Source organism: Chiloscyllium punctatum, unplaced genomic scaffold (genome assembly GCF_047496795.1).
Source record: "Chiloscyllium punctatum isolate Juve2018m unplaced genomic scaffold, sChiPun1.3 scaffold_1436, whole genome shotgun sequence".
Taxonomy (NCBI): domain Eukaryota; kingdom Metazoa; phylum Chordata; class Chondrichthyes; order Orectolobiformes; family Hemiscylliidae; genus Chiloscyllium; species Chiloscyllium punctatum.
In genome coordinates this window covers 20,001-32,500 of record NW_027311170.1, presented here as the reverse complement: position 1 = coordinate 32,500, position 12,500 = coordinate 20,001, and the positions used below count along the sequence as shown (strand labels likewise).

Here is a 12,500-nt window from a genome sequence, read left to right as displayed (position 1 = left end):
TGGGTTAGAGAGAGAGAGGGGGGAAATCAGCCAGGGTTCCTGCTCCTGATCACTGCCCAGTGATCCCTGGGTTAGAGAGAGAGAGAGAGAGGTGGGAAATCAGCCAGGGTTCCTGCTCCTGATCCCCGTCCAGTGATGACTCCTGTCATGGAGACTTCCTTGGACTGTACTCACCTCGTTGAGGTTATGATCAATATTTTGTTATCCATCTTTCCCTTTTTCCTTTTACATGACCTCTCCTCTCATCTGAGTCCTCCCCCACCCATCACTTACTCTAACTCCCACTTGTTTCCCCTCTCTACTCACTTCTGGTTCTCTCTTGCCCCTTGCTCCCCTAATTTTGAGAGTAACGTTGCGCTCTCTTCCCTCTCTTCCTCCGTGTATGTACCTATCTATATCTGTCTCTCTCACCCCCTTTACTCAATGCCCCTCTCCTCTGTTGTTTCCTCACTCCCTGGTTTCCACCCCCCCCCCCCCTCAACCGCAGTCGAAGGAATTACAGATTAAGAAGCAGTTCCAAGACACGTGTAAGATTCAGACTCGACAGTACAAGGCCTTGCGGAATCACCTTCTTGAAACCACAGTGAAGAGTGAGCACAAATCTGTCCTGAAACGTCTCAAGGATGAGCAGACACGGAAGCTGGCTATTCTGGCCGAGCAGTACGACCACAGCATTAACGAAATGCTCTCAACCCAGGCAGTGAGTACCAGCCATTATGGGGGAGTGTGTGTGTGGGTATCTGAGTGTTACCCTGGAGGGATAGAGCAGATGTGGGGTCAATGCCACCCCCGTCCTCCACCACTTCGCCATGCGGGAGGTGGGGATAGAGAGTCGGTAAACAGGTTTATTTGACTTCCTGCTTTCACAACAATGTTTTCTTCGTTAAAATGTACCTTGCGATTTTTCTCGGATCCCCATTGCCTCCCACCTATGTTCATCGTTCTCTCTCCTTCTGTCTCCCGCCTCCCTCACCTGTTCTCTCTGTACCCCCCTCCCCAACCCCCCCCCAATCCATCCGTCCGTGCAGCTCCGTCTGGATGAGACCCAGGACTCAGAGTACCAGGTCCTGAGATTGCAGCTGCAACAGGAGCTCGAGCTGCTGAACGCTTACCAGAGCAAGATCAAGATGCACACAGAAGCTCAGCATGAACGAGAGGCCAAGGAACTGGAGCAGAGAGTGTCCATTCGACGGGCACTGTTAGAGCAAAGAGTCAGTGCCTGAGCGACAGATGGACGGGCTCTGACCCTGTGTCCTGTCTGTCAGGGTCAGGGGTCACAGTGTGGTCTTTAATCCTCTACCCCACTCTTAGAGTCATAGAGATGTACAGCACAGAAACAGACCATGCCAACCAAATATCCCAATCCATTCCATTCCCACCTGCCAGCCCCTGGCCCATCTCCCTCCAAACCCTTCCTGTTCATATACCCATCCAAATGCCTCTTCAATGTTGTCATTGTACCAGCCTCTGCTACATCCTCTGGCAGCTCCTTCCATACACGTACCACCCTCTGGGTGAAAACGTTGCCCCTTAGGTCTCTTTTATATCTTTTCCCTCTCACCCTAAACCTATGCCCCTCTAGTTCTGGGCTCCCCCACCCCAGGGGGGAAAAGACCTTGTCTATTTACCCTATCCATGTCCCCCTCGTGATTTTATAAACCTCTAGAAGGTCAACCCTCAGCCTCTGACGCTCCAGGGAAAACAGTCCCAGCCTGTTCAGCCTCTCCCTGTAGCTCAGATCCACCAACCCCTGGCAACATCCTTGTGAATCTTTTATCAACATCTGATAGGAAGGAGACCAGAATTGTACGCAATATTCCAACAGTGGCCTAACCAATGTCCTATACAGCCGCAACATAACCTCCCAACTCCTGTACTCAATACTCTGACCGATAAAGGAAAGCATTACAAACTCTTTCACTATCCTATCGACCTGCGATTCCACTTTCAAGGAGCTATGAACCTGCACTCCAAGGTCTCTTTGTTCAGCAACACTCTCTAGGACCTTACCATTAAGTGTATAAGTCCTAGGAGAAAGTGAGGACTGCAGATGCTGGAGATCAGAGCTGAAAAATGTGTTGCTGGAAAAGCGCAGCAGGTCAGGCAGCATCCAAGGAGCAGGAGAATCGACGTTTCGGGCATAAGCCCTTCTTCAGGAATCCTGAAGTGTCGATTCTCCTGATCCTTTGATGCTGCCTGACCTGCTGCGCTTTTCCAGCAACACAGTGTATAAATCCTACTAAGATTTGCTTTCCCAAAATGCAGCACCTCACATTTATTTAAATTAAACTCCATCTTCCACTGGCATTGGCCCATCTGGTCCAGATCCTGTTGTAATCTGAAGTAACCCTCTTCGCTGTCCACTACACCTCCAATTTTGGTGTCATCTGCAAACTTACTAACTATATCTCTTATACTCACATCCACTACTACCCTCTGTCTCCTACCTTCGAGTCAGTTCTGTATCCGAATGGCTAGTTCTCCATGAGATCTAACCTTGCTCATCAGTCTCCCGTGGGGAACCTTGTCGAATGCCTTACTGAAGTCCATATAGATCATATCTACCACTCTGCCCTCATCAATCTTCTCTGTTACTTCTTGTCTTGCAGATTGAGGAGGAGATGCTGGCGTTACAGACACAGCGAACGGAGCGTATTCGGAATTTACTTGAGCGACAGGCCCGCGAGATAGAAGCTTTTGACTCGGAGAGCTTACGACTGGGTTTCAGTAACATGGCCCTGAGCAGCCTTCCCCCAGCTTCTGCCTTCACCCACCCATACCAGGTCAGCCGAGGAAGCAGTCGAGCGGCAGGAGGTAGAGAGGGAATGACTGCGTCCTCTGGGCCAGGCCCTGGGCCAGGATCGGGGACCCCTCAGTCCTGGAGGCAGCTGCCGACCCTGGCCCCAGGCTCCTGGGCTCATGCAGCCCCTGTCCCCGGGTCACGGGGGAGCAGCCTCGTTCTTCGTAGCAGCCCCCAGGCTCTTCACCAGACGACTTCAGGAGGACAAGCCGAATCTGGGATCAGCCGCAGCACCAGCGTCACTTCCCAGATCTCCAACGGTTCCCAGCTCTCCTATTCCTGACCCCTCCCACCTCCCAGTGGATCCCCGACACTGTGAACACACCTCCTTCCCTCACCTTACTGGATCTGCCTCTCCTCCTCGCTGCTGCCCTTCCCCAGGGTGACCAATCCCCAGCCTCCCCGTGTGGGGCTGAACCAACCCCCTCCTCTCCCTGGAGTCAGTATCTTCCCCTGCCCAGCTCTGGGTTGACCCTGTCCTGTCTGCCTTCTGGTCTTTGTCTGGGTGATGGTGTCACTGCTTTTCTCCAAGTGAAGATTGCTGTTTCTGTTCATTGTGTCACTGTGATGGTGGTGGTGTATAAAAGATTAGGACCTCAGTATCTCTGGTCTCCCTGCCACAGAGAGCAGTCAGTGCTGAAACACTGACCGTTTCCGAGGAGTGGGAGATGAATGAGAACAGGGGACTGAGTTGGTTGATCAGCCAGGATCCTCTTTTTTTTTTTATGTTCGAAGGCAAATGCTGAACTCAAGAGGGAACCATCTCCTTGTTCAAAAGGATCTTACTGTTGAATGTGACCCTCCAATTTAATTCGCAGTGTTGGCAGCGTCAGAAATTTACAGGAATCAAAAATAATGAAAAATACAGAAATTTAATGGGAATGTCTGTGTGTGTTTTCCTGAGTTTAAGCTTGCTGGTGTTCGAGCAGGTAAACGTAACTCTCACTGCAAACAGCCACGAGGGATTTATCTGATTGGTCAGTGCAGACATCGATGCTGTACACTCCTTGGGGCAGATTCCCCAGCCGACCCACCGTCTGGGGAGAGAGAGAGAGAGAGAGAGAGAGAGAGACGATGATGAGACAAGACTTTCTGCTGACTCTGGTGCCCAGCATTTCCCAGGAGCTGGGAAAGACTGGGTGTTGATGGATTCTAAGCCTTTACCTCTGCCTATGGGAATCCCTGACCCCGTTGCACTCACCGCCATCGTTTCCCGATGCACCAGACGACAGATGTTGCTCCTGGTCCCTGCAGCGATCACGTGGTCAGGTCCTAGCCATCGGCAACTATATGTCTAGTGGTTAGAGAGGGAGAACGTCAGACACAGAGCCTCTCCCTCTGAGCTGATACCCCACACAACCATCATCACATACCCAACCCCAGGGAGGGGCATCTCACTGTCCGCAGAGGAACCCAAAACTCAGTTCCTGACTTACCAGACTGTAATCACCGTCTTCCTGGGGAATATCTTGAATCTTCTCACCCGATTGGTAATCCCAGACCTAAGGGAGAGTACACAGCGAGGGCAGTCAGATGCAGGATCACTACAGTGTCGAAGGAAACCATTATCTTTTAGTGGTAATCTCCTGCCTTTCTCCAGATCTATCCAATGCCTCAATTGTCTCCACCACATTTCCAGGAGTTCTACGGGTGAAAAGGTTTTTATCCCTCACCCTCTTGCTTCTATTGCACATCACTTTAAATCTGTGCCCCTCTCTTGGTCCTTTTAATTGTGGGAACTGTTTTCCCTGACCTGCACCGCTATCAGATTTCCTTCTCTAAGTCTTGTTCTCTCAGAGACTAACAGTCCCCAACTCCTCCAATCTATCCTCATCACTGACTCCTGGCAAAATCATATGTAAAAGGTCAACATGGTTCCCCACAGGACCTTGCCTCACCTCCAAACTCTTCTCTCTCCTCCAAGATCCTGTCAGAATCTCATCGCTCACAGGATGTATCTGCAGAGAATCACCACATAGGTGGGGGCCAAAGATCCTCCTGAAATCAAATTTAAACATCAGGAAACACGATCCAGCGGTAACTTTCTGTCCCAGGATGATCACAGTCTCTCAGTAACCACCCCCTGTCCTGGGGTAATGGCACGGTCTCCCAGTAACTATGCCCCGTCCCGGGGTAATGACACGGTCTCTCAGTAACTGTCCCCCGTCCCGGGGTAATGACACGGTCTCCCAGTAACCATCCCCTGTCCTCGTCCAGGTTACTATCCCTGACCCAGTAATAATTGCTGTAACCCCTGATCCATACCTGAGTGAATGGGGATGATTCTCAGTCCAGAACTAGACAGAGAGAAACACACGGTTTATGTTAGGAATAGCTCTATCACATTTTAGAGAGAGAGAGAGAAAAAGGAAAACTGTTTGTTAGGAACAGCCCCAGATCCCTGTGTAAACCGTGATTTCTCACTGTGTCCCCCCCCATCCCCGTTGACAGAGAAAACCAGACACACCCCCCCCCGCCCCCACACACCCCCCCCCACACACCCCCCCCCCCCCCCACACACACACCCCCCCCACCACACACACACACCCCCCCCACACACACACACACACCCCCCCCCACACACACACACCCCCCCCCACACACACACACACACACCCCCCACACACACACACACACACACACCCCACACACACACCCCCCACACACACACACCCCCCCACACACACACACACACACACACCCCCCCACACACACACACACCCCCCACACACACACACACACACACACACACCCCCCCCACACACACACCCACCCCCCCCCACACACACCCCCCCCACACACACACACCCCCCCCCCCCACACACACACCCCCCCCACACACACACCCCCCCCACACACACACACACACACCCCCACACACACACACACCCCCCCCCCACACACACACACACCCCCCCCACACACACACACCCCCCACACACACACACACCCCCCACACACACACACACACCCCCCACACACACACACACCCCCACACACACACACACCCCCACACACACACACCCCCCACACACACACACACCCCCACACACACACACCCCCCACACACACACACACCCCCACACACACACACACCCCCACACACACACTCACCCCCCACACACACACTCACCCCCCACACACACACTCACCCCCACACACACACCCACCCCCACACACACACCCACCCCCACACACACCCCCCCCCCACACACACACACACACCCCCCCCACACACACACCCCCCGCCCCCACACACACACCCCCCGCCCCCACACACACACACCCCCCGCCCCCACACACACACCCCCCCCCCCCACAGACAGACAGAGACAGTAAAGCCCCTCCCAGTGTCCCCCCACCAGCCTCTGTTCTGTACCTCCTACCTGTACAGTATCATCCCATCCTCCTGAAAGCAGCTCTGTCAGGTTGTGGGGGTTAAATTTCACCACAAAAACACGAGACCGATGACCATCCATGACCATTGGAGATGGGCTGAAGTGAATCGTAAACAGTTAATTTCAGAGTCGACCCAGGGATGGGGGGCGGGGAATAGAAGGCAATGGGGAGGAAGTCGAGTGTGTGGTGCTGGAAAAGCACAGCAGGTCAGGCAGCTCCAAGGAGCAGGAAAATTGACATTTCAGGCATCAGGATGAAGGGCTTATGCCCAAAACATCAACTCTCCTGCTCCTCGGATCCTGCCTGACCTGCTGTGCTTTTCCAGCACCACACTCTCGACTCTGATCTCCAGCATCTGCAGTGCTCACTTTCTCCCAGTGGAGGGAGTCTGGAGTGAATCGGGGTTTGTTGGTGTGGGGAGGCGGGGGGGGGAGCGGGGATGTATGGAGTGAATGTGTAGGGGAAACAATTGTCACTAGTTCAGAATCCTGGAATTCTGTCCATAACGGCACTGCTGGGTGTCCCTACACCACATGGGAGGCTGCACCGGTTCAAGATGACTCAACCCCCAGCTGCTCCAAGGGGCAATTAGGAACAGGCAATAAACTCTGGACCCAGCCAGTGACCTATCCCCAAGGACCCATGCGCGAATAAAACTCGAGCTGTTTAGAGGACTGAAGATGTAAAGATGTGAATGAGTGGGTCACAATCATTAAAATATCTTCCTTTAAATCCTGGTTAATCTTACTCTGGCTTTAAAACTGTGTACCCCTTTATGATTGTACTTTAGCTAAGGGGGAACAGCTGCTCTCTATTCACCCTGTCCACCCCCTTCATTAATCTTGGAACACCCCAATCAGACCTTTCCCCAATCTTCAAAAGGAACATCTGAAGCCTAGGCAGCCTCTCTTCAGAGCAGAAATACCCATCGAAGGGAGCATCTGGGTGAATCTCTTCTGCATTCCCTCGAGTATGAATACATGTATGTACGGTTCAGTGAGCAGAACTGTACACAGTACTCCAGCTGTGGCTAAACCTGCTCTAACGTCAACTCCCTGCTCTTAGAATCGAAGATGTGACAGTTCTGGTGTTGGACTGGGGTGGACAATGTCAGAAATCACATGACACCAGGCTATGCCTTTGCAGTGCTGCTCCTGTGTCAGCTGTAGTGAGTGTAACCTGGTCTTGTGTGATCTCTGATTTATAATACACTGCTCAACTGGTTAAAGCAAGTATCTGCATGCTCCATTAAGCTGTCCTATTGCCTTCAGTAATCTGTATCTGCATCCCCCTGTGCCTCTCTCCCTCTGCCCCCTCTCCATGTCTGTCCAGGTCCCATCTCTCTCCCTCTTCCTCTTCCCCGTGTCTTTCTTTCCCTCTTCCCCGCCCCAAGTCTCTCTCTTCCCCCCTCCCCCCGCCCCGTCTCTCTCTCTCTCTCCCTCCGCCCCCCCCCACTGTGTCTCGCTTCCCCCCCCGTGTCTGTCTTGCCCTGTTCCCCCCCTTCTCATATCCCTCTCCCTTCTTCCTGTGTCCCTCTCTCCCTCACCGTGTCCCTCTCTCCCTCACCATGTCCCTCTCCCCATCGCTGTCTCTCTTCAATTCTGTGTTTCTCTCTCTCTCTCTCTCCCCTACCCATTGCAGTGATAAAGAGCAGGAGATTCCCATTATCTGCTCAAACTGGGATTTGCCTCCAGCTGAAACAAGCACAATGTCCCCCCAATGTTGTCAGTCAGGAATCTGACTCCCTCTGGGACAGACCTGGATGTGAAGGTCTGTAGGCATTGTCGGCTGGCTGTATCATACAGTCGGATTGATGCTGCTGTTCCTGCAGTGGCAAAGCGAGTCCCTGAAGCATTGAACGCTGCTGCTAGTGTCTCCTGGTTTTCCACGATGGTATGCAGACACTTCTGGGTCGAAACATGCCACAGTTTCACCTTCCCACTGGCATCTGGGCAGAGCATTTTAACACCGAGATCAGTCAATGTTTTTTTAATCACCCCTTCCCTTCATCTGCTGTTTTCTCCTCTTCACCTCAACCTCCATTATCCCCGACCTTTGTCTCCCACTTACTCGTCTATCTCCCCCACCTCTACTGTCCCCTCCCTCTCTCCCCATTCTCCTCAGTCCTCCTCCTCCCTTCAGCCCCTGCCTTGCCATCCTCAGACCCCTTCTCCCTCTGTCCTCAGTACCCCCTCTCCCAGACCCCTCTCCCTCTTCCCCAATGGCCTCCTCTCTCTCCCCATTCCCTCCCCCTCACCACCTCTTCCCTACGGCCTCCTCTTCCCCCCACCCCCCCCCCTCTCCTTCACCTCCTCTTCCCCCATGCCCTCCTCTCCCCCCGTTCCCTCTCCTTGGCCTCCTCTCTCCTTTGCCCCATTCCCTGGCCCATGGCCTCCTCTCTCTCTCTCTCTCTCTCTCCCTCTGTCCCTTCCTCGTCCTGCTGCTCACTCACATGTTACCAGCAGTAAGTCACCACTGGCAGCTCCTGGTGGGCAGAAGTTCAGGCTTGTGACTGGTAAGTTGGTGTTCAGAGTCTCTGTGTCCCTCAGCTGATAGACAAACGCCCCACTGCATGGTTTATAAAGCTGTTAACAGAAACTCAGCAGTTCAGAACAAAGCTGAGGAACGAAGCAATGACAGCCTGGAATATGGCAAAACATTCTGGGTTTGAAGTATACAAAAGAGAGAGAGAGAGAGAGAGAGGATGGATTGCGAGAAACTCTTTCCCCCATGGTAAACATGAGTAACAGTGGAGGACATAAGTTTAATATGAGGAGTTAAGTGGCTTAGAGAGATCTGAGAGAAATGTTTCACCCACAGACCCACAGACAAGTGAAGGTAAATTAAATTAGTGTAATTTGGTGTTTGTGTTATATGACTATGATGCAAATTACATACCAGAAAGGTTGGGGAACACAGGGTTTAGTGAGAAACTAAAGGAAATCAGTATTAGGAGAGAAATACTGTTAGAGAAATTAATGGGATTATAGGACTTTCTGATGAAGGGTTTATGCCCGAAACGGTGATTCTCCTGCTCCTCGGATGCTGCCTAACCTGCTGTGCTTTTCCTGCACCACACTCTTGACTAAGGGAGTGGGGATAGTGTACTGACCTGGATATAGAATGGGTTGGCAGATAGGAATCAAAAAGGAGGAATAAATGGATTACTGCAGGGGTCAGTACTATGACCATTGGAATTCACATCAATTAATGATTTGGATGAGGAAACTAAATGTAATATCTCCAAGTCTGCAGCCGACGTAAGACTGGGTGGAAGGGTGAACTCTGAGGAGGACACAGAGATGGACAGACTGAGTGTCCTATTGCAGGAAAATGCAGTATCCTATTGATTAATGTGGGGCTATCTACTCTCAGAGCAAACACAGGAAGGCAGATTATTATTTGAGTGGTGATAGATTTGGGGAGGGGGTAATGGAGAGCAGGGGCCAGCGAAGGTAAACATGTGGGTGCAGCAGGCAATGTTGAAGGTGGATGGTATGTTGATGTTTACTGCTAGAGGATTCCAGTCCAGGAGAGATTCAGTGATGGTAATGTGACTGAATATCAAGGGGAGATGGACATAGTTTCTCTTATTGGAGATGGTCATTGAATGATTACTGCTACTCTGCTGCCCAAGCGTGGATATTGTCCAGATCTTGTTGGATTTGAACATGGACATCTTCAGTATCTGAGGAGCAGGGAATGCTGCTGAACACTGTGCAATCATTGGTGAACATCCTCACTTTGGACCTTACAATGAGCAATGGCTAATGGCCCAGCCAGTGACACCCACATCACAATAAAAATTCCCAGATCATCCCGAGACTCAGTGAAAACTCCCCCAGAACTAGATAACATTGGGTGAGCTTCTGAGACCCCTCAGTGGCTTGGTACACTCTCTCCAGCATCACCCAATGCCTTGTGTTCTTCCTGTCAATGTCAAAACTGCTCACCTTGGTATTTCCGGTCATCAATCCCACTGCCAGAAGCTGTCCAGGTAGATTAAAACAGCAGCAAACAACAGGTGCCTTGCAGTCTCTGTAAAATACACACATCACATCAATTAATAACCATCAAACCACACCCTATCACTGTTATGGATCAGGATAGGGTACAGGCTGGGCAGGGGAAAACATGGATCTCGTGAGAGGCAGGAGGATGTTTGGGAGGGAACCCAACTTAGGAACGGGTATGGGTGTGGGTGGAGGATAGGAAAAGCCTAAATAGACAGAAGTGAACACATTTTGTTGTACCATAATCGATGTGGGTCAGACTGGGTAAGGATAGCAGATTTCCTTCCCTGAAGGACAACGGTTAATCTCATCAATTAAACTAAATTTAAATGATAGACAAATGACTGAAAGATGTAGGTGCTGCAGATGGTAGAGGAATTCCAATGACCCTGACAGAGAGTCAGCACCAAAGGAATCGAAATAAAGGCAACACCTTTTGGCTCTGGTTCCGGGGAAATTACAGGACCGGGGAGCATTTTGGTAACAGCGATCACAATATTGTTAGGTTTCAGACTGAGATAGTTAAACAGAAAAATATTTAACAGGTCACTTGGGAACATTGCAATTAGAATGAGTTTTACTGTCACATAAGTAGTGAAAAATTTACAAGTTGCTACCTATGGCACCATCTTAGATACAGATCTACATTCCAAGATGGTGGGCAGAGCAGGACTCCTCAGCTAGAGCTTCTCCACTCTGCCTGTTACTTCTTTTTTTCCTTGTGTTTTTTTTCCTCCCTTCTTCTCACCTTCCATCCTTGAGCCTTGAAAGAAGTCATTGCTGACTCCCAGCCTCAGTGTGGACTCTCAGTCTAAAGGTGGTGACACAGTGGCTCAGTGGTTAGCACTGCTGCCTCACAGTACAAGGGACCTGGATTCAATTCCAGTCTTGGGCGGCTATCTGTGTGGAGTTTGCACATTCTCCCCGTGTCTGCGTGGGTTTCCTCCGGGTGCTCCGGTTTCCTCCCACAGTCCAAAGATGTGCAGGTCAGGTGAATTGGCCGTGCTAAATTACCCGTAGTGTTAGGTACCTTAGTCAGGGGTAGATGTAGGGAAATGGGTCTGGGTGGGCTTGTTGGGCTGAAGGGCCTGTTTCCACACTGTAGGGAATCTAATCTAGGTGAGCCTTGTATAGATTACAGGCTGAGGTGTCAGCAGTGGCCGTGTAGGAAGAACTGTTATTCTGACTATTCTATTTCTTTATTTTTCCAGCTTGTTCCTATGATTGTGTACTTTTGTAACTAAGATAGTGCGATGGTCTGTAATGCTGGACTTTTAAAAATTTTCCTAACTATTTGTACTCAAGAATCCGTACCTAGGTACATTTTGTACCTAAGATGGTAGAGTAAGTGGTAATTAGTAAACTTTTCACTGTACTCGTGGGAGTACATATGACAATAAAGCTAATTCTAATTAGGTAGATAATTGGAGATTTTACACTGCTTATTCAAACAGGAGATTATTGTGAGTAGAAACGATATATACTATATTGCCACAAGGGTTACACAACTGACCTGAAACTGAACTGGACCCAGCCATTTCAATCCTGTGGCTACAAGAGCAGGTCAGAGGCAGGGAATTCTGCAGCGAGTAACTGCCCTTCCCAAAGCCTGTCCTACCATCAACAAGGAATGAGTCAGGAGTGTGAGGGAATACTCCCCTCTTGCCCTGGATGGGGGAGCAGCTCTGACAACACTTGAGGTGTTTGACACCATCCGGGACAGAGCAGCCCCTTGCTTGATTGGCACCACATCCACAAACATCCTCTCTCTCCACCACCAGTTCTCAGTCGCAGCAGTGTGTACCATCTACAAGATGCACTGCAGGAATTCACCAAAGATCCTCAGACAACACTTTCCAAACCCACGGCCACTTCCATCTGGAAGGACAAGGGCAGCAGATACATGGACACCACCCTTCTGCAAGTTCCCCCTCCAACTCTTCACCATCACGACTTGGGAATATATCAGCCGTTCCTTCAGTGTGGCTGGGTCAGAATCCTGGGATTCCCTCTCTAAGGGTACTGTGTGGGGTATCCCTAAACTACACAGAACTGCAGATGTTCAAGAAGGCAGCTCACCCCCATCTTTTCAAGGGGCAACGAGGGACGGATGATAAGTGCTAGTGTGACACCTATGACCATGAGTGACTAAAACTAGAGTTGCTTAGATGACTGAAGATGTCGAGGTGTGATTGAAGGTAGGTCACAATCAATCAGGGACTAAGCTCAGTGCAGAAGTCATCTAGAAACTGGAAGTAAAAGTGGGAACTGATGAGAGGTTTGGAGAA

At 50.7% G+C, this 12,500-nt stretch overlaps 2 protein-coding genes across 2 annotated transcripts in view; one reads left to right on the top strand and one right to left on the bottom strand.

The window, feature by feature from the left end:
• The window catches only part of LOC140475154 (serine/threonine-protein kinase TAO2-like), a 3,844-nt gene extending 162 nt beyond the window's left edge, over positions 1-3,682 (top strand). Inside the window, exons 1-3 of the mRNA XM_072567758.1 lie at positions 1-700; positions 1,029-1,211; positions 2,610-3,682. The exon at positions 1-700 is cut by the window's left edge and continues 162 nt beyond it. Of these exons, the coding sequence (XP_072423859.1) occupies positions 383-700; positions 1,029-1,211; positions 2,610-3,083 (975 nt within the window). The 5' untranslated portion in view covers positions 1-382 and the 3' untranslated portion in view covers positions 3,084-3,682. The remainder of the gene's footprint in view (positions 701-1,028; positions 1,212-2,609) is intronic.
• LOC140475153 (uncharacterized) overlaps positions 3,654-12,500 on the bottom strand; it is a 12,187-nt gene continuing 3,340 nt past the window's right edge. The window contains exons 2-10 of the mRNA XM_072567757.1: positions 10,153-10,237; positions 8,652-8,784; positions 7,958-8,147; positions 6,187-6,295; positions 5,066-5,097; positions 4,699-4,798; positions 4,237-4,302; positions 4,002-4,094; positions 3,654-3,837 (exon numbers count right to left, since the gene is read on the bottom strand). Of these exons, the coding sequence (XP_072423858.1) occupies positions 3,706-3,837; positions 4,002-4,094; positions 4,237-4,302; positions 4,699-4,798; positions 5,066-5,097; positions 6,187-6,295; positions 7,958-8,147; positions 8,652-8,784; positions 10,153-10,237 (940 nt within the window). The 3' untranslated portion in view covers positions 3,654-3,705. The remainder of the gene's footprint in view (positions 3,838-4,001; positions 4,095-4,236; positions 4,303-4,698; positions 4,799-5,065; positions 5,098-6,186; positions 6,296-7,957; positions 8,148-8,651; positions 8,785-10,152; positions 10,238-12,500) is intronic.